The sequence below is a fragment of the Pantherophis guttatus genome, chromosome 8 (assembly GCF_059756535.1).
Source record: "Pantherophis guttatus breed Tessera chromosome 8, ASM5975653v1, whole genome shotgun sequence".
Taxonomy (NCBI): Eukaryota; Metazoa; Chordata; class Lepidosauria; order Squamata; family Colubridae; genus Pantherophis; species Pantherophis guttatus.
The window spans coordinates 27,448,499-27,474,027 of record NC_142070.1 but is presented as its reverse complement, the minus strand read 5'-3'; the positions used below and the strand labels follow the sequence as shown (position 1 = coordinate 27,474,027).

At 34.3% G+C, this 25,529-nt stretch overlaps 1 protein-coding gene across 2 annotated transcripts in view; it reads right to left on the bottom strand.

The window, feature by feature from the left end:
* The window catches only part of FBXW7 (F-box and WD repeat domain containing 7), a 114,160-nt gene that overhangs the window by 36,003 nt on the left and 52,628 nt on the right, over positions 1-25,529 (bottom strand). The window contains exon 1 of one of the 2 annotated variants that reach the window (XM_034442926.3): positions 16,486-16,819. The exons of the other annotated variant lie outside the window; for it this stretch is intronic. Within the exon in view, the coding sequence (XP_034298817.1) occupies positions 16,486-16,632 (147 nt within the window). The 5' untranslated portion in view covers positions 16,633-16,819. Of the gene's footprint in view, positions 1-16,485; positions 16,820-25,529 lie in introns of those variants that run through there. 2 annotated transcript variants of the gene reach the window in all.

The following is a 25,529-nucleotide window of genomic DNA, read 5'->3' as shown; positions in this document are numbered from 1 at the left end:
CTACAGTACAAATAGAAGGAATATTATGTATGCTTATCATCTTGAGTTACTTATAAAGTAATAAAGATAGATAAAAATCTGATAAATTAAATATAATAATAAAATAAATAAATTTAGCTTGTACTAATAATATACCATAAAATAGTCAATCAGAGTTATTATACCACGTCTCTCCAATTATTCTTGATACAGTTATTAGATATATTTTGTATCTTGTTGGCATGCAAAACAAAATTCTAGAGGAAGGAAGAAATTAATACTATTTTAATCATTTTTTTCAGATATACCTTTATTCTCTTCAAAACAGTTATGTAGCATAGTTTAATGGACTCCTGTGTTTCACTTTATTATGACAAATTCTCCAAAATAGGTAAATATTCAGGGAAAAGCTGGTATTAAATAAGGCAATAACATTAAAATTTTCAGGAAACTAGGCTGTTGTCTCAATAGTAAGGGGGGAAGAAATGAAAGTCTTATATCCATAATTTACAAAAAGAATTGAGGTGCCAAGATTAAGTCTGTCAAAAACAAATACTTATTTAACAATTTAACAACTTTCCAGTAATAATAATAAATCAGGCATAAGCAGGAATCAAGTGAGGATGAAGGAATCAAGAATACTCTGAGCTGTTAGAGAAAGCAATCAGCTCCCTCAAGCTGCAACCTAAGTAAGTGCAGATTATTTACTCATGCACAATTATTTTAAATAGTTACAAGAACAATTTTTAAAATTTAAAGTTAGCAAATGTAAAGGCTAAAATATTAATTATGAAAATTATATCCTTATTATGAGGAGAAAGAGGAAAAAAACTTATAAGGAAGCCAATATTCAAAATTGAGGAACCAATATTGAGTTCCACTCTATAATTTTTTCATTACTAGTATCCTATAATAAAATAGTTGCTTCATTTATGTTCGTATAGTTGATAATTTTGAAAGCATATTATAGACTATCATCTGAATGTCTTAAAACTGCCATGGTGGTTTAGAAAGACAGGCAGGCAGGCAGACAGATTCAGAGCTGTACTATATAGTATTATATAGAAGGAAAATTACTTAAAATGAGGCCTTAAAATGAAATGTAAAATGAATATATAGTTGTCATCTCGTTTATTTTGGTTAAAAAAAGGAACATTTATTTTATCTGCTGTTCACCCAATTAATGGATGAATGTTGGGGGAAAAGGCGGCTATGCCTATAGTTTTATGCCCTTTATTGATAGTGCTTGTTCTTGGGTTGTTGCTATTAAAGACCAGAACGATTACAATAAGACCGTCCTTATCATGAAAAAAGCAGCCTACCCTCCATATATAAATGAGACCTGGGTAGACCCAGAGGGTCAGTGTTTCTCTTTCAAAATTGTGCCTGTCTGGATTTCCTATGTGATATCAGCTTGGACTCCAGAGCAAGGAAAATGAGGTAGTGGTTGTCATTTGGGAAACCTTGATGGCTTTCAGAGGTTCTGTAATGCATTTAAACTGGATGTGAGACCTTGATGCAAAAGATGATTCTATCTACAAGTTGGCAGTGGAATCCCTAAATTTGATAGTCCTTGAGGATTTTAACATGTTTCTGGATAACACAGAACACAGATCTATTCTATCAATTATGATACTGATCGAAAAACATTTGAGATTTTGAACTATCCTAAAGGAAACATATGATCTGTTTTTTGTCTTGGGGCATTGCAACATGATTTGAAGGTAAAGATGTTACTATTACTCCTCTGTCATAATCGGATTAGTCTTTAATGGTACTGCAGCTACTCCACCCTTAAAATTAGGTAGAACCATTAAATAGGTCTGCCCCAGGCAGTAATGAACCTGGAGGATTTCAGCAAGAGCTTAGGGTTTTTCCTAAGGATCTGGTGGGCTCTGCGTTTGGGGCTATCAGTCCTCTGAGATATACCAAATAAAAAATAAGATACCAGAATTTAAGGAATGCTACTTTATTATTATAGGGGTAAGAACAAAAACTTAAAAGCTTGTCCAAGTTTCCATATTAGAGATTACATTGCTGTAATAGAGCAGTGAAATATAATTATTTATATATGGTTACCTCATCCACATATAGGTGACAAATAGCCCTTTTTCAGATGAACCTTTTCTTGGATTACTCAAATCACAGAATCCAAAGCAATCTGGTGAAAAGGGTTCTCAAAAATGGTGATAGATTTATTTTGATTAAGCTGTTCCAGTCAAAGTAAAAATATTTATTTTTTGCTTCATTAGCTGGGAAGGTTTTATTCTGTGTCTTTTAAGGAAATAGATGGTATACTTGAGCTTTCATGGCTAAGGAAGGACTTGAATTCAGAGTCTCCCACTTTCTAGCGTGGTGCCTTAACCACTAAACCAAAATGGTATTGCATTATCATACAGTTGTAGATGTATGTCTGCATAATATATAGCTAGGCTATGTCTTATTACAGATCACCTTTTGATCAAAAAATACTGAAAATCCAAGAAAGATTAAGGAGAAAAATTATGTTCTGTTTCATATATGCCCATTGACAATATTTTTCTTAAAAATGAAAACAAAATCCTACTTTAATATATATTACCTTATCCAAGCTGTGATCCCTCTGAAGTAATTACAAAAATAAGAAATCTCTAGAATACAGTTTTAGCAAGTTCTTTTAAGTTTTTTTTTTAACTTATTGTCATTCAGGGTGTTATAAAAGTTCATACAGACCAAGGCTTCAACTGAAAAGGTAAGTGAACACATTTATCCAAATCAAATCAATTATTTTTCTATGTTGCAAGAGCAGAAAATTTTCAAGGGAAAATTTATTTGAACAATTTCTATCCATGATTTATAAAGTGGGGGCTTTTAAATCTGTATTCTCAGAGATTTGCCCATGGCAAGAAAACAAGCCTCTTTTTATCCTGATAAAATACTTAGTCGTGAAGAGACCTTGATTCACAAGCATTTCACTTTCACTTTTTTTATATAAAAGGTATTTTCCCTGGCGATAAGGTTTGGGGGTGTTGAGATTTTTTTTATCCCACCGTTTAATTATTTTTTATAAATAACTCAAGGCAGCAAACATACCTTCCTTCCTTTACCAATTTTTCCCCAAGAATACTGTGAGATGAATTGGGCTGAGAGAATGTGTTACTGTTCTAAAATCATCCAGGCATCTTTCATGCCTAAGGAAGGACTAGAACACACAGTTACTACCTTTTAACAACTAAGTTGAATTCAATGTCTTTTTAGAGTAGGAGGGGGAAATGTTTTGTAACCTTTTTAAGTGTCAGGATCTTTTGCAGCAACTTGCTTTGCTTGATTGTTTAAGAGCAAAATCTCCATCAATTCATCTAAACAAATCTTCTTGTGGGTGGCAGAATAACCTCTATAGTACTCAAATGTAGCAGATGACAAGTTCAAAGCTAATAAAGCTTTTATCTTGAAAGATCATTGTTACGTAAATTACTTTTGATAATTTAATGATAAGATGTTATTCACTAAATCATTCTCAATGCTTAAACAAAAGCCTTCATTAATATAATAAAACATTAAGTCCCCACACACATTCATCATGAAGAAATAACTTGCAATTAAGAATGTCAGACACAAGTAACTAAAAACAGGAGTTGAGTTCAAAGGGGTAACCATTTATTACATGCTACCTATGCCCAAGAATACAATCCACTAATGGTCAAGGCAAATTGCCACTAGATAAGGGTCAATGGAATTCACAGGGGACTGGACATAGGACTCTTGTAGCTGCGTAAGGATTCCAACCTGATGTCTATGGAGAGTCACAGTCATCCAGGTCATGGTTCTCCCAAAGGAGAAGTGTCTCCTTCCTTTCTAATTTCATAAGACAGCTAATATCTAACTGTCCCAGGGCCTTTGGGGAATAATATGGATAGTTTTGGGAATTCCAGTTGCTAAGCAATACAGTCTTTAAGTCATCATGTGACCAGACTCAATATTACATCCATTTTCCCCACGGTTATTAAGCAGATCACTGTAATGCATCAACCAAATTATGCAGATCTTAAGCAAATATATACCATAGTTGTTAAACGAATCTGGCTTTCCCCATTGACTTTACTTGTTGGAAGCCAGCTGGGAAGGCCATAAATCACGATCCTGGGACTGCAAGAGTTGCAACCGTCCTATATGCAAGCTGGTTTCCAAGCAACCAAGTCAAAATCATATGACTGTGGAGATATTGTGACAGTTGTAACTTACAGGATGGGTTATAAATTACTTTTTTCCACACCATCGTAAATTTGAACTGTCATTAAATGAATGGTCTTAAATTGAGGACTATCTGTATATGGTGTGAATAAGATACAGCACTATTGATTGCATTTCTTATGTTGCCCTTCTTTTACTACTTATAATGTATAATAATGCTGTATTTATTGTTTTATGTATGGAGTCTATGATACAAACAGAATATACTTTATTATAAATAAATAAGGATGAAACAATCTGCAAGACCAAAATCTTTTAATAATAAAAAAAGACTTAAATTATATTAAATTATGCCATTTGGCTTTGATTTTCTCCATTCTTGCTATTTTTGATTATCCACTTTTTAAAGAAAAGGGGCAGATTAGCCTGGAAATGGGAAAACGAAAAGTTTTAGAGAATTAGATATTTGACTAAAAACATCCCTAGTGAATATTTTGGCAGATAAATTTATATTTAATAGTTTCTTAAACTAATCCGCACTAGTAAATTATGATCATTAACAATATTCCTTCAAAAATGACGGCAATAACAGCAAATTGAGGTAATGGTAGAGATTGTCATTTGACAATCTGTAGCAGTTTTTCAATTCAGTTCAGTTACGTACTTCTTTGAGAGATGAAAGGAAAAAAAAAAAAGCTTTCAAATACAGCAATTTTTCTATCCTTACAGCTTTATCTCTTGATAAGGGTTTCTGTGAATTTTTTTTAGGTTCCATAGTCTGAAAAAGTTTGGAAACCACTGATTGATAGCTTGGGCTGGCAGGCCAAAGCAACTTAGAGCTAGATGTTTCCAATTCCTTCAATAAGCTCACAGCTAGCATGCTGTCATAAGATTATTGTTTTTTAAAAAAAGGAAAAGACAATAATCCTTTCATTTAAAAATAACAAATATTTTTAGGACAAAAATAAACAAGCTTCCAAACTGGAAGTCTTATTCTCTTGGAGAGCATACAGCTCATATAATAACTGAAGGGCTGAATGTCCTTTATCTGGACAAATCTGATCTGAGTTTTATTGTTCGGAATCTAAAATCAGTTACTATGGCTAGACATTGTTTTAGCATTTTTTTAAAAAATTTGATTTATATGCCGCCCTTCTCCGGAGACTCAGGGCAGCTTACAATGCGTTAAGCAATAGCCTTCATACTTTTGTATATTTATACAAAGTCAGCTTATTGCCCCCACAATCTGGGTCCTCATTTTACCTACCTTAGAAAGGATGGAAGGCTGAGTCAACCTTGAGCCTGGTGAGATTTGAACTTACAGTAATTGCAGACAGCTTGATGTTAATAACAGTGCTTTAGTCTGCTGCGCCACCAGGCTCCTATATTCCCATGGCTTCACGTATATCACAAAGTAAAAACAGATTTGTACATAAAATCATTACTTCATTATATTCTGTAGAAAATATGGAATTTTACATGACTTTAAAAACTAATCCCAAAAACTAAATTAAAAAATACCCAGCACTAGTCTTTCCAAAATAACTTTTCAAATATGAATAGAATCATTACAATATTCTCTGCTGCATCTCAGTTCAAATAATATTTCCATGAAGATGCTGCAATTGATAGTATGAGAAAAGGCATTCAAGCAAGTAGAAACAATAAAAGTGTATTATAACATGAAGTAGTTTGGGGATGATGTAAACAAAAAAATATAGCTTCTTACGATCTCTATCCTAGAAAGATAAATTTATATCTGATTTGCTGCAATGGGATCATGTGCATGTTGAATTTTCTTTTCAGGAAAAAGACAAAAGAAAGGCATTTTGACTTAGTTGATCAAGATTTCTGGATCTGCTCTATTTATAAATTCCCAGACTTTTTTGCATTTTTAAAAAAACAATTCATATCACATGTGGGAAATTTATATTGGTAATTTTAATTCTGACTATATCATTTCTCTATATTCTTATAATGTCAACATATTTATTATTATATCTCATATTTATTACTTTAAAATATAAAGTTTGCATTTCTTTTTTTCATGAGGTTGCTATTATAATTCCTATGGGATGAATCAAATGTAACAATCTTTCAATTTATGCATGACTACATTTATACTAGACTTTGGATTTGACATAAATTATTAAATAATTAATTCAAGTCCATTACTTATGATTTTGGAGTTTTAGGACAAAAATGTTTCTAAAGGATGTCTGCTAATTGCAGCTATTAATAGAATTATATGAATATCATCTAATAGAATATCTAGAATATTTATGCAAGCAGTTTATTTAAATTTGATCAGTTTAATATTAAATAAAATCTACCTTCAAGTAGAAACTACTTCCTCAAAATAGGAAAATGTTGATTTGTGTAAGATTTTTGGTTCAGTGCTATTTGTTTATCAGTAGTAGCTCTGTTGTCCTCTGAAATTCTGAAACTGAACACTTTGGGTTCTACTACCTAGGTCCTTTTATGTGCAAAGGTATATTTTACAATTGTCTTATGATTATTTCCAAAATTTATAACTATCATTTCTCTATTAAAATATGTATGTTTTGCTTGTCAGTGAGATAATAAAGGCTAATAGATAATGAACAAGTCATATTATCAAATGGGAAAATTAAGTAGACAGTTGTGCATTTTCCACTTTCGTCCGTTAATTTATATTCTAAAAAGGGTTTCCAAAAGCTGAATACCTCTCAAGCTCTGAATTCATAGGCTGACCTTAGTCTTTCTCAGAATGATTTTTAATGTAGTCTGCTATCAGCAAAATCCGTTTAAAACACATGCCCCATCTGCCAGTTTCCCAAATGCAAAAGAACTTCTTATACTTGCAGACAGTGCAGCTTCTGCCTGCTTCACTCTTCTAAATACCAGCTGTATGATAATGAGCAAAAACAGCCGAAAAATACTGCACAGTAACAAAGCTGGTACGAAATGGGCAAAACAACGCTCCCACTCAAAGCAGCAGTGGCAGCATGAACTTTACAGATTATCCATTGAACAGAGATGGGGGAGGTTTGGGGGGGAAAAGAAAAGGGCCAGTACAGATAGTTAAAGAAGGGGGGCAATCCACGGGGAAGAATGAAACTCAAGAAGGGGTACAGGCGCTGAATGAAAAGCCTAAATTCTAAAGTACTTTTGTTAATATGCATGAATCAGTTCTTCACATTTTCCACAGCTTACTTCTGATGTACTAATGATATGCCAATTGCCATTCCGATCATTTACATATTCGGCCTATTTCCAAAAAAGGCATAAATTTCCTATAAAAGTTGTCTATTTATAAATTAACATTGGGATCTTCAGAGGCTATGATGAAAGCAGTATTTATAAATTACCATACATTATTTCTCATAGCTAAAGTTTTCTATTTCAGCATCAATCACATTCTTCTGTTTATTTATTTCCCCTCCCGAAATGATTTCAAAGCCAACAAGAAAAAAAAAAGTATTTTCAATGTATGCTTCAGGAAATGTTAGTTTTGTTTTTCAAATCATACTGTATATACTTGCTCAATTCTTTGATTACCTGATATTCCAACCATGATAAAAACATGTTTATGTTAAGTATTCAAATATCTTACAAACAGTATTATCATCAGTATTGTACACGTTTCTATAATTTGTATTGCTAGTCATGAATGATAAAAAATTATGGCACCCACTGAAGCAGAAGGCAATGATCATCATCATCTTCATTATCATTATCATCATCATCATCCCTTGTTCGGGAGCTTTCCAGATTTATCTTGCCAGTATTAATGATACTAGACTAGGATAAAGTTAGATCCAGCAATGCATATGATTTCAGTGTTTGAGTTATAAAACTAGTGAATTATGAAGACCCTAGAGTCCAGGAAATATGTGTACACTACATATCTGTACATTACATATATACAGATAATCTTTGACTTAGGACCACAAGTGAACCAAAAATTTATATTGTTAAATGAGAAATTTGATAAGTGAGTTTTGCCCCGTTTTACAACATTTCTTGCGACCGAGCTAAGTAAATTACTGCAGTCATTAAGTTAGTCACACAGTTATTCAGTGAATCTGGCTTCCCCATTGACTTTGCTTGTCAAAAGTTCACAAAAGGAGATCACATAATCCTGGGACGCTGAACCAGTTGCCAAGCATCTGAATTTTGATCATATGATCATGGGGGTGCTGCAAAGGTTCTAACTGTGAAAAACGGTCATAAATCGCTTTTTTCAGTTCCACTGTAACTTTGAATTGTTGTAAATCGAGGAATACCTATATATTAATTCAGAGAAAACTTGTTTCGACCAATGTATACATCTATACACTTGCACTGAAGTATGTATATTAGTTGATAATTTTTCCTATCTCAATGTAATTATTTTTCCTTAAAATGTAGTTGTATTTTAATGGTTATAGGATAGCTCCTATGGCCATTTTTTCCTTACATCTTAACTATTTACAATAAATGTAGCCTGTATTCTACAATCCTGACTTCTATACATAACATTTTTCATTATATGCTGTATTATGTTCTGCATTACTGCATTTGAAGCAATATATAAATCCAGTCAAGTTAGTATGCTAATTCTAATATCTAAATGCCCACCAGTCCTCAAAGACTGCTAAGCAATCATAGTCAATACTTTATAAAAAGTAATAAACTTTCACTGGTCACTGCTGGAGAGGAAAAAGAAATATTAACAGTTTTTCTTTTCTCAGTATATCTGTGAAAGAAATAGAGAAAAGAGTATTAAGAAACAAATACCAAAAAATTAATTTTTTCTGTTTGTTCATTTGGATTTTTTAAATACATTGGATTATTAGATTTAACTAGATCTTTAACTAGATGTATCTGAGTAGATACATACAAATACTAATTATCATACTCATTGATTCTAGAATATGTTAATTAAGATTTATATATTTCTTATCAAATCAGTTTAGGTCAAATAGAATAGAAAGAAAATAGAAAAATTAGCATTAGTTTAATAAGATTATTTTTCCATACCAATCTCCCTAATAATAGTTTAAATACAATATTTAAATCCTAAAATTTGCAAGGGATATACATAATTTTTTCAGAGGCAGAATCTGTTTAACGAAGTATAATTTCTGCAACATACTTTTAGAGTTTTTACTAATTCGTCTCAACACTTTTTTATTACAGTGTTGCAGTGCCCCTACATGTTCAGTAATGGAAAAGCATGTCAATTTATTACTAAACAGCATCTAAAGGTCTCAAAAATTGATAGTTCTTGCTAAGTACTAAAATACTATGTTTTTAAATAATGCATTTATTTCATACTATACTGCATGTGAAAACTATCATATACAATGAAATAGCAAACTACCGTAATTTATCTAAATGAAAAATTGAGATATTAATACTTAGAAAAATAGTCTAGATGTTGCTAACATTCTATGGATCTGATTTCAATATTCAACCACCTTGTTCCACATAAGTCAGGCTTTCATGGCATTCATGACAGTTGCTGAACTGTTTCAGTATCTTCAGTTTTGTTTATAAATTGGGATCAAATATGGCAGTCTGATATTTGGAGATCATGCTCCAATTTTTTCATCAGAATTAGAACAATGCCAATTGAGTTGAAGGTTTTAGAGCTAATAGTTTACTGCCTAAGTAGGAAATCTGTTGCAGACTCTAAGAAACTGCAGGAGATTCCTGGAGGGATTAGATAGTACAGATCTACTCTTGTTGCATTTGTAGCTATTCCAAGGATGCAAATAATTTGATAGAGTTACACATTAACATCTCTCTAGACAGAATCCATGCAATTCATTGCTAAGCAATCAAACTGAGAACAATAAAACAAGTTTAAGCATTGCCAAATATACTTTTTTAAAACCCACAAGCAGCCCAATTAAGCACAAATAAAAACTTAATGGGTACAGTCTGCAGAAATAATGTACAAAAATTAAAGTTTTTTTTTTTTTTTTACTAACTTCAACTGCTTTCTCAGAATAATTTAGAAGAGCTCCTCTCTGCTGCCGGGGGTGACTTGAAATCTAATGTAGGAGATTCCCTCATAATATACTATGACATGAACTGAGACTTGTTAGAAATCCTGCAAAACAGTTATTTTTTTTAGGTATGTCAGAATTTAAAAAGAAAGGCTAGAGTTTGTAGGACTATTGGAAGGAGAAATAAATGGGAAAGTAATGAATAAGGAGTCAGAATGTCTTATTCATATTTATATATTTTCTCAGAAGAGAAACAAGGCACTAACTATCCATTATTAGTTGAAGGAGAGAGCTTCTTAGGGTAAGGAAGGAGAAAATAAAAGAACAGAAACTTTAATCAAAGGGAACACCAGCGGAGAATATGGCAGAACTGTAGTCTCTGAAAATTACTAGAGAACTGGAATGGAAAAATGGAGAACAAAAAACTGAATTCCTAAACTCCAGAAATCATGAACAATTCTTTTCAAGGAATATACATTTTATATGATCAGAAGAGCATTGACATGCAACAGAAAAATAGTTGTCACTAGAAGGTCATCATTAAGTTCTAAAAGGTTTCCATCCACTTCCCCAAAACACAGACCTTTTATTTAGCAAAGGATAATTAAAAGGCTAAAACACACAAAATGTTTTAATGAGTTCAAAACATGCACCTATGTATTTATTTTATTGTTAGGATACAAACATCTTTTGCATGAGTTTAGAGAAGGCTGCCTGATTACTGCTGAGGGAAGGAGAGCAATAGATTGAGGTGATATAGTGGCTCCTATGAGACTTCTGCACTGACCACTGACCACTGAGGCAAGAGACAACTTTTCTGCCAGCAGCCACCAGGAAGCTGAAGGGATCTCCAGCTGCATTGATGTTGATATGGACTGTGTGGGTAATCCTCAGAGCATGTTCTGCCCCTTACTCAATGAAAACCCCTTCAATGTAGCCTCTATCTGTCAGTGCCACTATTAAGGAAAGTGGAGTGAGGAAGCCTATGTACTCATGGGGAGAGAGTGAAGGATTATTAAATGCAAACTTTTGAAATTACAAAGAATATCCTCTACAAGATAATCTTCCTTAACCTAGATTTTGCCCATTTTATGTCCCTTTATCAGGAAGGTGTGTTTGTGATTTTCTCCCCTTGAGAATAATAGAAATCATAGATATATAATAGAATCATAGATAATAGAAAAAGGCCATTTGGGAGCTGCCCCATCCTAGCAAATGTTCTGGGCCCCAAAATTTATACTCTCTCTAATGTTATTTAGGAAAGAGGTGAAGAGTATCATCGTTTTTTAGGCTTAAATGTAGCTGATTGTTGGATAGAATGTTGTTATATATTGTTCTGATCATTGCGTAAGTATGTACTAAGCCTATGTTTAAGTCTTTGGTTTTTGTGTTGATTTTGACAGGGCTTATCTTTTTTTAAAAAAAACCTTTTGTTTTATATTAATTATTGTGAACATTTTAAAAGCCTATGATTGGGGAGCGTACAAAATTTGTGAAATAAGTTAATATGAACTACATGTAAGAACTGCAGTGCTACACTGAAAGTACCTACATGGCCAACTATTTATTTGTCATGTCTATATGCAAGCAGAAACTGAAAATCTAAATCAATGAATCAAAACTGCATCAATCCAGACATTAATTATTATCTTATCTTGAGATCCTTAAGCCAACCCTTGCACCACAAATATTCCAAACCTTGTTTCAGCTATCTGATAAAGTAATAGTTAAACTGAATGTAAATTTGAAAATTCAGTATATACAATTATGTCAATAATAAGGCTTGTTCTCGAGGAACAAGATCAGAAATATATGCAGCCAGTAAATAATTAAAACCAAAATGAAATTAACAAGATAAATATTGTTAGCATCAAAGAGTAGATCTGCAATAAACACTTTTTTCTTTCTCAAGTGCAGGGAACTTTGCCAAAATTATGAATTGATACCCATCTTGGAATTAGGGAATCTCTTAAAATGGGATGTTGAAGAACAATGTGCTATGAGAAAAATGTGAATGGAATGCAACTGCACTAAAGCAAATAGGCAAGATGGCCTGCATTCTTGTCAGCTGTTGGCGTTATCATGAGAAGAAAATGTATAACAGTGTTATTAATAGCAACTTGCTTTCAGGAATGTCTGCCATTTGTAACTCAGAACAATTAGAACGGCATATTCATTTATGCACTACTAAAATACTAACATTGCATTCCATCGCAAATATTTAATAAAACAGATGTGATAGTCTGTAATTCGGCATTTGCAGACAAAATGTTAAATAGGGCAGACTTCTTTCACAGGACTAGATGAATTTTTGCCCTGCAAAGTCATCCTCAAAGTCCCTCAAAGTAAAAGGGATGAATTCTGAATTTCAGAGGTGGAATCTCCATGCTTGACGGTTAAAATTCTGCAAACTAAGAAATAACTGTTTTCAAATATCATCAGAACACAGAATGAAATGCTTTATCAACATGTATTTTTACAAACATATATTTAATATAGTAAAAGTGCACTATTACAATATACTCTATACAATATACTCTATATATACTCTATACTTATGCAACTTGGCCAAATACTAAATTTAATTTCCGTGTAGTTAGATCAGTGGTGGGTTTCAAATTTTTTTACTACCGGTTCTGTGGGTGTGGCATGGCTTGGTGGGCATGGCAGGGGAAGGCTACTGTAAAATCTCCATTCCTACCCCTCTCCAGGGGATGGTTACTGCAAAATCCCATTTCCTCCCAATCAGCTGGGACTTGGGAGGCAGAGAATAGATAGGGGCAGGGCCAGTCAGAATTTTTACTACCAGTTCTTCGAACTACTCAAAATTTCCACTACTGGTTCTCCAGAACCGGTTAGAACCTGCTGAAACCCACCTTTGAAAACCTTTATCCAAGAATGTAAACTTGCTACGGTCACAAATGACTCATCTTTTTAAGATGGCACTCTATAAGGACTCTCATGATTGGCAATATGTAGTGACTTGGACAAGTCTGGCATTAATAAAACATTAGAGAATACAAAACCAGGGCATACATTTTGTTGAGACCAACTAATGGAGAAGCTATTCAGATTGAAAGAGATGGAAATAAAAAGTAGGAGCTGCCAAACAGTACACTTTTTTTTAATGTAAATGCTAATCCTTGATTAATTGAACAATGTTTTGGGGATATTAACTATGAATCCAAGCAGAGATGCAAATGGTTGGTTTATATGTTTGAAAACATCTAGAACAAAGTTGGCAATCTGATGTTTATGTTACCTGCCAAGTGTATTTTTATTCCAAGAGGTACAAATCAATCAAACAATAACTAAATGAGGTTACAAACATTTTCTTTGCAGCCCATCACACTTCTGTCCCATGCAACTTTTCATATTAAATTTTAGTTTTAACATTAATATAATGCTCCATTTCACAGATTTATTAGTTTTTAGGATAAAATTTATTTTATTAGGATGCCTTGCCTATTTATTGTAAAATAAAATCTGAAGGTGGCTACAGTTCATTGACTAGTTTCAAAACATGCTCAGCTGTTCGGGTTAGGGAGAAAAATTAAGCTGTGCAGATATATGTCATTTCAGAGATAAGAAAGATAAGCAAGATCAACTTTACTTGTCTGCTTTCCAGTAACCTATGACTAGCCATGTGCCTCCATTTGACTCTACTTAATTATTGCAAATATAGACATTAAAATTTTATGAAGTTATTACTGTTTTATAATACTCGAAAGAGTAAAGTTAAAATTGTAACACTTTCAATATGAACTTGCTATGAGTGTTTTTTAGTGTTTTTCACTAAATATACTACATAGCACCAAGAGTGCAAAAGCAATGCATATAAAGATCAAGTCTAAACATTGTCTATTAATGCTACCTTTATCATTATCTACGTACCATTAATGACATTATCAAGAAAACTTTTGGAACTTTGTAGCTTCATAGAGCAAATAATTATTCCAAATGCTACAAACCATATATAAATTTTACTGGATTGAATTATGCACAAAAAAAGTATGAATAATCAATCATAAACCCCCCCCCCCAATCATTTCAGTATTGCATTACTTTAGGTTCCTACAATCTAAGTATCTATATGTCTATTCCTCTTACAGAATTTGCACATGGAAAACACTTGAGCGAAGACCACCGCATAGGCAACAAAGTGCTGTGCTATATAGGGCTTTAAAGGTCATAACCAACATCTTGAATTGGACCTGGAAGCAAACCAGTACCAATGCAGCTTGTGCAGCATAAGTATTATGTGTACCCTTCTTTGGGTACCCAAGATTGCTCACATAGGCACATTCTGTAGCAGTTGAAGCTTCCAGATATTCTTCAAGATTTTTAATCTGCATTGCAGATCCAAACAGATGATGATGGCTATCAAACATTTACTATATTAGCATAAATTACATCTATGTAGGATATAATTGTCTAGAGCACCGGTGTCAAACTTGCAGCATCACGTTTCTGTCATGTAATGTTTTGCGATGTTTTTTCCCTTCGCGAAGCTGTGGTGGGCATGGCCTGTGCGTTACGCATCCGGCTCATGGGCGCCAATTTGACACCCCTGGTCTAGAGAGATACTAAACGAACAAGCAGACTTCATTGTCTAAAATAACAGGTATATGACTAGATAAAATTAAAATAACTTCAGTTTCCAGTTATTAGTAGAAGGCTGTAGCTTCTAAAATCCACTAATCATATTGCAAAATTGCATGCTTTCATGGGAATAGAGAAACTGACAGGAACTTAATGTTTCTGCTCAATGGATGACTGAATCAAGGGAGGAACACTATTTCGAAAATGCTTCTTTGCAGTGAAATGTGGAAACCAAAACGACAATGTAACTTTCTTTAGTATTAATATTAAGCAAGATAAAAGTTTTAATCAGGAATTCTAATGATGAGCTTCTTAAGAAATATTGTATAGCCAGAAGTGGGATTTCATTTAGTTGAGAAATAGTTTACCTATAGATGTTTCAGTTATGAGCTACAGAATGCTAAATACGTTTCCATGTTAAAATGAACAAATCCAGCACTTAATATATAGAGCTAGACCTCTTTATGCTTCTTGATTGAAGTAACAGAAATGTAGATGGCTACTGTTGTGTTCTATGGCCATTTATAGTAATGTTCTCAATGGAAGCTGAATATAACTAGTGATAGAGAAACGTAAGACATGAACTGTCAGATCTCCTAACAGAAAGTATTTTTACTGCAAGGATTGCTGTACGCTTTTGCTTCCTATACAGTGATTGAGTTCAAACAAGGAGAAAACTGGTACTATAGAGGTTTAAATAATTAAGAATGTTCAAAATATTGATCGTATTTAAAATTTAAATATGCTTCCAAATTGTTTATCAGTCAACTCTTACCCATAAAGTAAGAGTTACGTTTTTTTTTCCTAAAGAGAAATAGTCTTAACCTTTCAGAAGCATTACTAAGCATCGTTACCACCTCTGTTTTAATGTAAGTAAACTGTAGCATACATATCAGGTAACCGCACTGATAGATCATCTGACCTCAGTCTAAATGAAAAGGAAACTTTCTAGCATTATGTACAAACAAGATCATTTAAATACAATTATTTTCAGTGGTTTCACTGTGTAAATTTTTGAAAGAATAAATATCTTGCTTGATTCGATATCTAATCACATCATAGGGAAAATTAATTCAAAATTACAAACAAAGCTTAAGAAGTATTTGAGAAATAAAAATATACCATGTTAAATTAAATAACTCATGGAATATTGTGTGATCAAAGCATGTTGTTGAAGTATAATTTAATTAGAATTATTTTAAAAAGTTTTTGGAACTAAGAAACATGTAAGATAGACATGAAATATGAAAGCAATATAAGAAATAATTAATTGACTTTATTAGTAGTATTTAAAATTATAGTAACTTAAAAGCTAGCAATTTATTACTGAGAAACCAAGACTTTTTATAAGACATAGAAATGTTCAGTGCACTTTAATCATATAAAATATTAATGTTAACATTTCAACAAGGTTTAAAAAAATACGTTTCTCAAATAACATGTATTTATTCCTCTTCTGTATCAGCAGTTACAAAGAGTTGTGGCAGCACTGAGGAAATTTCCAGAAAATGCTACACATTATTTTTTATAATCTTGTATTTGTTCTTTGACATTTATTTTGAGGTTAATGTGTGGTAATAAAAAGGAATCAAACCTTCTTAAAGCATATTATATATATTTATTTTTCTTACTCTAAAGAAATAAAGGATTTATGAACTGGAAATAATTACAACCAAGTTACAGTACTTAAAGATACATAATTTCATAACTTAGATATATCCCTTCCCATACAAGGGGAAAACATTTTCAAACTTACCCGTCTACGACAAAAAGGAAGACCTTGGGTAATGATGCTGATGCTAAATATCTTCATCACAGTTTGGTGTGGCAAAGGCTCTTTTGTACTTGGGAGATCAAAAGAAACCAAGCCATGATTTAAGGAAGTTTTCCCTGGTTTTGACATTATACTATTGTCACTTGGTCCAAAATTATTCGCAATCAAAGGGCATTACTAAAAAATAGTAATACAAAATAGTATCTGGTAAAACTGAGGATTTTAAAGCAGAGATTCGGCTTTTCAGGGCCTGCTTTGCCTTTGTCTCAGTCTCTCTTAGTAAGTGTCTTGACCTGTCTGCTGCTAAGTGAAGTACAAGCTATCCTAGCATAGACAGGAATTATAAATGACTATGGCGACAGACTGTCCCTGCCAATCAAATAGCTATTGGCCCACCCATGCAGTATCACTAACACATATACTATCAACATAAGTGACATGGAAAAAAAGCAAATGCTTAGAACTAAAACAGCTGAGTTACCAAATTAAGGTCAATTATGGTTCTGATAGGAGTTTTAAGTGAGACTAGGCTTTAACGTTTCCAATTACAACTATTTCAAACAAATACACTATTAAATCTTAATCATAGAAGCCATGAATACATTATATCTATTAGGGCTTGAATTAATTGTGTACCCGTCTTGGTGTGCACACATATGTGTCTGTGTAACTCATTTATGTAAGATTTGATTAATTTGAAATATATTTTTATTGTTGAAATAATAAAAGGAAAAATGTCTGCATTAGATTACAACAGTAGAATAAAGTAGGGAGAAATGAAGAATTAAAAAAAACGTCATGGGAAAATTTTCTAGTAATACATTCACCATTTCTTTCCATTTGTTTCCCATAATCTGGATATTGTGCTTTACAGTGAACATTGAAGATTGCTATTATTTGTTTAGTTTATGTATCTTTCTATTAGTCTCATGTTTTTTTTAGAAATCATATTTCAAGAGTCTAAAATTGTCTTGCCATGTAATATACAGTGCATAAGGGAAGCAGTCCCATTTACATTTGATTAGACTTCTATTATGGATATATACTCTATTTTGCTATTATGACATATTCTACAATTTTGCTCTCCAAATCTGATACTGGCAGCAAAATTCCACTAATATATTATTCTTCTAATATATAATATATTGTAACATGAATAAAGATTAACATGGAGAAAGATTAAGAAAAAGACAAAAGTGCAAGAAACAGTATAAAGTAAAAAATGCCAAGATTACTTAAAGAAATTACGTCCGATCGTCTTTACAACAGTTACAAACCGACCTATTGTCTCTTCTCCCCCATTCAAGATTATATTACATAATTTCTGTCTTCCCATAGTCAACCCTTTTTAATCAACAAATCCAAAAATAACTCATTTTATTTTCATTTTCAAAAGTTAATAAAGGATCTTAGTCTTTTATAAATGTATTTATTGTTTAATCCCCAAACAGGTCACTTTTGCCATTTCTGCAAATTCTGCCATTTTCCACAGTCCATTTCTCCATTGGGGAGTATTTCAGTATTTTTCCATCTTTGTGCACGTAGTAGCCTTCCTGCTGTTATCATTGAGGAAAAAAATATTCCATAAATATTTTCTATTTGGCTGCTCATAAGAAAAGTTCTGGTTTCCCTCTGATTATTAATTTTTAAATATTGATCTCAAAAAATTATTTCAATTTCCTCCATTACTGATTCCTTTTGTAGCAAAGTTTGCTTTAGCTTCCATTTATAAGTTCTAACTCTCTTCTTATATGTTAAAGTCACTGGATTATTGAAAGTCATTGGCTAATACATGTAACAAGATTTTAAAAATCCAAAACATATTTATTCTTCAGCAAGATCCGTGTTTTTCAAAGAAACGTATTGTTGTTACCATTTTCATGCCTCTATAGATTCAAAGTTATCCATCATTTTTTTTAAAATGCCATCCATTGTTTTAATGGACCCATGGTGGTGCAGTGGTTAGAATGCAGTACTGCAGTCTAAATTACTGCTCACTTCAGGAGTTCAATCCTGACTGGGTCAAGGTTGACTCAGTCTTCCATCCTTCTGAGGTAGGTAAAATGAGGGCCCAGACTGTTGGGGACAATATGCTGACTCTGTAAATCGCTTAGAGAGGGCTGTAAAGCACTGTACGTAAGTCTAAGTGCTATTGCTATTGCTAATGCCTTTCACAGAGATTCTATATTTTTGTGGGCAAACTATGCCATTTCAGTCTCCAAAAAACCCATCAATTTCCATATGGCAAATCTATTTAGTTTTTCATTGTCCTTTAAAGAATGCAGCTTTGTTATCATTTGAGGCATATATCAGAATCTTGGTTTATTCAAATTAATTTCAACCCCCACATATTTATCATAATCACCAGTCAATACTAGTTTTTATCATAATTGTGGGTTTACATACAAAACAACTTCATTTTGCTTACTTGTCCCTGACATAATAAATTCTTACCTCAAATGTTTATGAATCAAATATTTTTGTCCTTTTTCTTGTTTCCTGTACACAAATTGCATCTTGCTTTAACTTTTTAAAATAGTGAAATAGCTTTTTTTCTTTTTTGCAAGGTATTTGCCGATTTTATATTCCACATTAGGCATTTAAAACCCATGTTTATGTTGTGAACATAAAAAGTCTATACCTGTAGTGTCCATCATAGTAGTCTCTTCTTCAATCTCTTGCTGCATTTGCTGCATAGCTCCTTCCTTTTGATCCACTTGTATCTCCTCCAATCCCTCTTTCAAGGAAATGCCCCACTACTTAGACTGAGTTAAGCAGAAATCTCTGCTGCTTAAAACATTAAACTCTTACACGTGTCTGTTTCAGATTTTTTTTCTAACTTATGCTGTAGATCTTCAATGAGCACTCATTTATTTTTTCAAATATTGTTTTGTATTCATAACCATGAAGTTATTCAGTTTTCCTTTTGTTTAAGGCAAGATATTACAAGGTTTAATGGAAAGATGATTTTATGCATTGTCAAACCACAATCCCTCTGCTAGAAACCAATAATTTTGAAGACGCATTCATCTTGAAGTTACTTTGTTATGATTCCTAATTTTCAATACCATTGTTCTTCTACTACTGTAACTGTTATATTTATGCCTGGCGCAGATTACCTCCACCCCCACCCCCCATGCAGGTGCACATTTTTCTCAAAGTAAGATCTGGGAAAAGGTTTGATCCAGGTTGAAAATTAGTTATTTTTCATTTTTCTGTGCATATTTAATTTTCACGGTACTACTCTGTACTATGAATAAATACTATGAGAGAGAGAGAGAGAGAGAGAGAGAGAGAGAGAGAGAGAGAGAGAGAGAGAGAGAGAGAGAGAGAGAGAGATCTTTAATACAAAAATATCCGGCATTTAGAAATATATTTTCATATACCGTATTTATCGGTGTATAGCGCGCACTGGCACTGGTATAACACGCACCTTAATTTTAAGAAGGAAGTTTCAGGAAAAAAAGTAAATTTTAAATAAAGAACTTTGAAGCATAACAAAGGTAGTTCAATCACAGCCACAGTCACAATGCACTGCACACAACTGGCTCATCCACAATGTAAAAGCAGCTGTGCTAGACCCAAAATGGCCCCTGCAACAAGCAGGAACCTCACACAGCCACAAAAAGCCGAAAAAACCAACTTTCACACTTTACACACACAAAATTCCACATACAGCTTTGTGAGATTTTGTGTGTTTGTATAGTTAGAGTGAAACACTACAGAAACACACTAAATCTCAGAAAGCTGCACAAATATTATGTTATTTTTATTTATTTTTATTTTCTATAAAAGCAGCTAAATTTAAAACTTCCTAAACTTTAAGTCTAAGTCTAAAAAAAGAACAACTAAAAAAACCCCCAATTAACTATTTTTTTTAAAGCTCCCAAAGGGAAAAAAAACTTATCCAACAGAACAGGGGTCTCCAATCTTGGCAACTTTAAGACTTGTGGACTTCAACTCCCAGAATTCCTAAGTCAAGGCAGGCAGGCAGAAAGAGCTGCTCACCAATGAGCTTGATTGCAGCCAGGGATATTCAGTTGATTGCTGATGCATGGATTGCGATCGTCATGCAATCAGCAACTAAGGTAAGGAAGCCGGAGGCTGGGGGGGGGGGGGAGAAACTTTTTTCCTTTTACATGGCTCTGGCGATCCTGATTCTGAGTTGCCTGATTAGCAGGCAATTCAGCTGGGATGTCAGAGCTTGGCTGCTCAGAGCCATTTAAAAGGGAAAAAAGCCTCTGACGATCGCGGGGCTCAGCTGGGCATGGGGGGCGGGGGCAGGGATTTTTGCTACCGGTTCTCTGAACTGCCCGCCATCGCTACCTACTCGCCCGAGCCGGTCCGAACCGGGAGCATTTCACCCCTGCCCAAGACCCCAACATACCCCAGGCTATCTCCGACAGTGTCTCAGATGCTGTAAACTCGCCATTCGTTCTTTTTACAGTATTTTTTAATACATATCGGCGTATAACGCACACATGCGATTTCCACATTATTTTCAAGATGAAAAAGTGTGCGTTATACGCCGATAAATACGGTAACATAGAAACGTAGAAATATATTTTCAATTAGAGGTTTCTCACACATAAAAAATTGAAACTTCAGCATCTATTTAAAAACATATTTTAAAGACCATGCTATAAGTGAACATGCTTTGTTTTGTAAGTTTTATGTCAGAAAGTGTACAGTGCAGAAATAATCATTAAAATGAGATCATATTTTATTTTAAATACTTTGCATGTTCATGTAGCAACATGCAAGAGCTTTTCAATGGTAGGATTCCCATTCAAATAGATGACCCGTAGTAACCTTCCTATTATACTATAAAAAGTATATGCACTTGTACAAAATCTCAAATCCTGAGTTTACTGAGAGCTAATAACAAACAAAACATAGGAAGTAATTTTTTGTAAAAATTTGAATACTTAGTATAGTATTATAAAGGATAGTATTATAAAGGATAATACTATTTCTGTGCCTACGTGAAATTTATGAAACTACTTATTCAGAAAGTCTTACATTATTCATTAATATTTATGTTTTAAACATGTTTTTATTACCTCACAGAGATATTTTTTTAAAAAAAATACCTTGATTTCACATTTTATTGAAAGTATTGCTTGCTAATTACTATTACATTGCTATAAGCTGCTCAGCGTGGCACATAAAAATCTCAATATATCTAATATCTTTCTGCTGTACCATCAGCATCACTTTGTGAAATATCTAAATACAAATTAATCTCATTTGTATGTAGATAGCAGGATGCTAAGAGACTATTACAGGATATATTACTAGAATTAATCCTGTCCCTATAGGTGATGACCAGGTTGAACCCAAGATAAATTTGAGGTAAGACATTATCAGTCTCGAGTCCCTTCGTGCCCACAAGAGATCTAAATCCAGCCCATCCTGAATTCCACTGACTCTTATCTACTGCCAATTTGCTTTGACCATTAGTAGTTTAGATTCTTGTAGCTATATTCATTTGAACTACTGAACACCTGATTTTCTACTCTCGACAGTCCCTTTTATTATAATCTCAGATAAGTGTATTGGTGTTATAATTTATCTGGAAGGGGATTCCAAATTAGAAGAGGAAGGGAAGGGAAAAATTAGTTTCATCCATTCTTTGATTGGTTCAGCAACATAGTAGCAACAGTTTGCAAAATAAATTTCAGTTAACCATGTGCTAATCCCAAACTAAATAAATTATCTAGTAGATTACCCTCTTTTTTATTACAAATGTTCTATGTCGTTTGTGTTTGTGTGTTTGTGTGTCTATGTGAAATTATCTCAGACAATTCTACATGAAAATAATGAAAAATGTGTTCACGAAATAAATAAGTTAAACATGGGAGGTTTATTTTTGTGCACAGACGTGCACAGCATTTCTTCAAAGAAACACCAATTCCTAGTTCACTTCTCCTACCTGCTTTAAATTAGTGTTTCAAGAACATTTGTCTTCATTCCTACATTAAAATATTCCACAAACTATTTCAAATATGTAACACAAACCCAGCTGCATCATCTTGTGTTCTTCAAATATTCTAGAAATGTCACTCCAATCCTTATTGGATATAACTTGATTTATGTGATTAAGTTAAACTCTTTGGTTATCTTAGGATAGTACCAGCTGTTAGAATAACTACTACAGTTGCTCTTGAAGAATTTGCTTGGTGATTGTTTTGTTTTGTTGTGTACTGGTACACCTTTAAAATATATGCAATAATATAGGCAATATTTCTTTTATATGCATTTAAGACCCTAATTTTTAACAGGGTAAAGACTCAGAGAGTGATAATGCAGAAAAGAAAAATACAGTATTAGGGTATATCAACAGAAGTATCATTTCTAAATAATGGAAGTAATTTCCACTTTACTCTGTGTTGTTCAGTAGATATATTGACTATTGTGTACATATGACGTTAAAGGTGGTTATATACCTAATATGATCATTAAAAAAAAGACAGAATGATCAGATTACTGGATAAAAAATTATATGAGGACCTTGGTGGAAATTGGGCATTTAGCAAAGACTGAGATGGCATATGATGGCACTTTTCAAGGATCTGAAAGAATGTGACACAAGATAAAAACTTGTTTTCCATCGTTCCAGAGTGCAGAACATAAACTAATGGATTATAGTTTTCAACTGAACGTTAGAAAAAACAGTAAGACTGGTTTAATAAAACCAATAGTTATGAAAACTGGCAGGCTCTCCTTTACTAGATGTGCTCAAACTCAGTCAAGAGAGCCAGCTATCAGAAATGATTTCTATCCCAATTTATGCAGTTTAGATTATAATTTATTTATTTATTGGTTCGATTTATATGCCGCCCTTTCTCCAGAGACTCAGGGCGGCTTACAATGCGTTAAGCAATAGCCTTCATACTTTTGTATATTTATACAAAGTCAGCTTATTGCCCCCACAAACTGGGTCCTCAATTTACCTACCTCGAAAGGATGGAAGGCTGAGTCAACCTTGAGCCTGGTGAGATTTGAACTCGCAGTAATTGCAGGCAGCTGGTGCTACTTAACAGCGCTTTAGTCTGCTGCGCCACCAAGGCTCTTATAAGACTTAATCGTATCACTAACTTTGTAAATCATCTTTGGAGGGTTTTTTTAAGGAACAGGGCAGGGTAAAAATGATAACAATACTACTTTTTTAAAAAAAATATTTTCTCAATTGAGTCTATAAACCAAATACTATAATTTACAGTAGAATGTGCCTAAAAGCTATTTGAGCATGTACAGAAAGAGAAAACTAGACCAGAAGCCATTTTAACAAGCAATGGCAGCTGCATGATAAGATACTTAGATAAACAGTACTCCTGTATTAAGAAAAAAAAATGTCATGCATTGATTCTGTAGTAGCTGGAGAAAGTGATAAATCAGACTGTTACCTTATCATTTTTTTCTACTAAGGAAAGTTCTTGAAACCTGCTGAAATCCCTTCACTGAATGGTTTGTGCTGTGTTTGGATGGTTTATTGCACAAGGCCTCGTGATCTCTCAATTGCTTAAAAATGGCTGAGAGGGTCCTTTCCTTTGATCCATCCTGATAGGCCACAAGTGAAACAGATTAAACATGACTAGTGTCATGCAGTGTCAACATGGCACTTCTTTTTCCTGATTTTTTTCATAAAAGTGTAAGAAGGAAAGAAATCTCTGTTACGGGTTCTGGAATAAACAGGGAAGCTATCTGTAGCTTTATTTTGATAGTACCGTATTTTCCGGCGTATAAGACGACTTTTTAACACAGGAAAATCACCTCAAAAGTCGGGGGTCGTCTTATATGCCGGGTACCCGAATCACCGATGACGCTACGGGAGCGCCGACAACATTGAGGGGAAGCTGTGCCGATCTTGTCAAGGCTGCATGCCGCTGAATGCTGGACCCAGCTGATTACTACGCGAAGCTTCCCCCGCCATCCCAGGCATCCAGGGGGATATTACCGACGCTCCGACTTCCCCAGCTGACCCCCAGCGATGGCGAGCCCCACCTGTCTGGGGAAGTCGGAGCGTCGCTAATATCCCCCTGGATGTCTGGGGGAAGCTCCGCTCAGAAACCAGCTGGTTCCAGCATTGAGTGGCATGCAGGCTTGACGAGATTGGCACAGCTTCCCCTCAATGTTGTCAGCGCCAGCAACTCAGATTCGGGAAGCTGTGCGGATCTCGTCAAGCCTGCATGCCACTCAATGCTGGAACCAGCTGGTTTCTGCGCGGAGTTTCACAGCAGAGAGAAGAAGCTGGATTTTGCTTTCCATTGCAGACACCAGATCGGCCCCCTGCAGGCTCTCGTCTCTGGAGGAGCCCGACCAAAGTTTCCAGTGCCACTTCAGGGAGCGCTCCTCGAAAGATGAGATCTTGCAGGGGGCTGATCTGGCGTCCGCAATGGAGAGCAAAATCCAGCTGCTCCCCGGACCAGTCACCATTTACCGCTCGGAGTCCCAAGCATCAGGAGATGAGGGCTGCCTTGTGCCGCAAATATACTAAGGCAGAATCCTGATGCTGCACTTTCAGCAGAGAGATGAGGGCTGCCTTGGCCATCGGCTGGTGCAAATATACCAAGGCGAATGCTCACGCCGCACAAGTTCAAGTAGTGCTTCGCTCCCACACTTCTTCCAACCCCCAGTCTCTCAGGGAGATGCTTGACTTCCTCTCAGCCCCAAGACACTGGCTGGCCATTGAGATAAGAGAGAGAGAGAATGAGAGAGAAAGAGAGAGAATCAGAATGAGACAGAGAGAAAAAGAGACAAAGAATGAAAGAGAGAATGAGAGAGAGAGAATCAGAATGAGACAGAGAGAGAAAGAGACAAAGAATGAAAGAGAGAGAATCAAAGAATCAGAGAATGAGAGAGAGAGAGACAAAATGAAAGAGAATCAGAATGAGAGAGAGAAAGTGGGGGGAGAGAGAGAAAGGGGGACAGAGAGAAAGAGAGAATGAGAGAGTGGGGGGAGAGAAGGGGAGAGAGAAAGAAAGAAAGAGAGTGGGAGAAAGAGAGAAAGAGGGTGGAGAAAG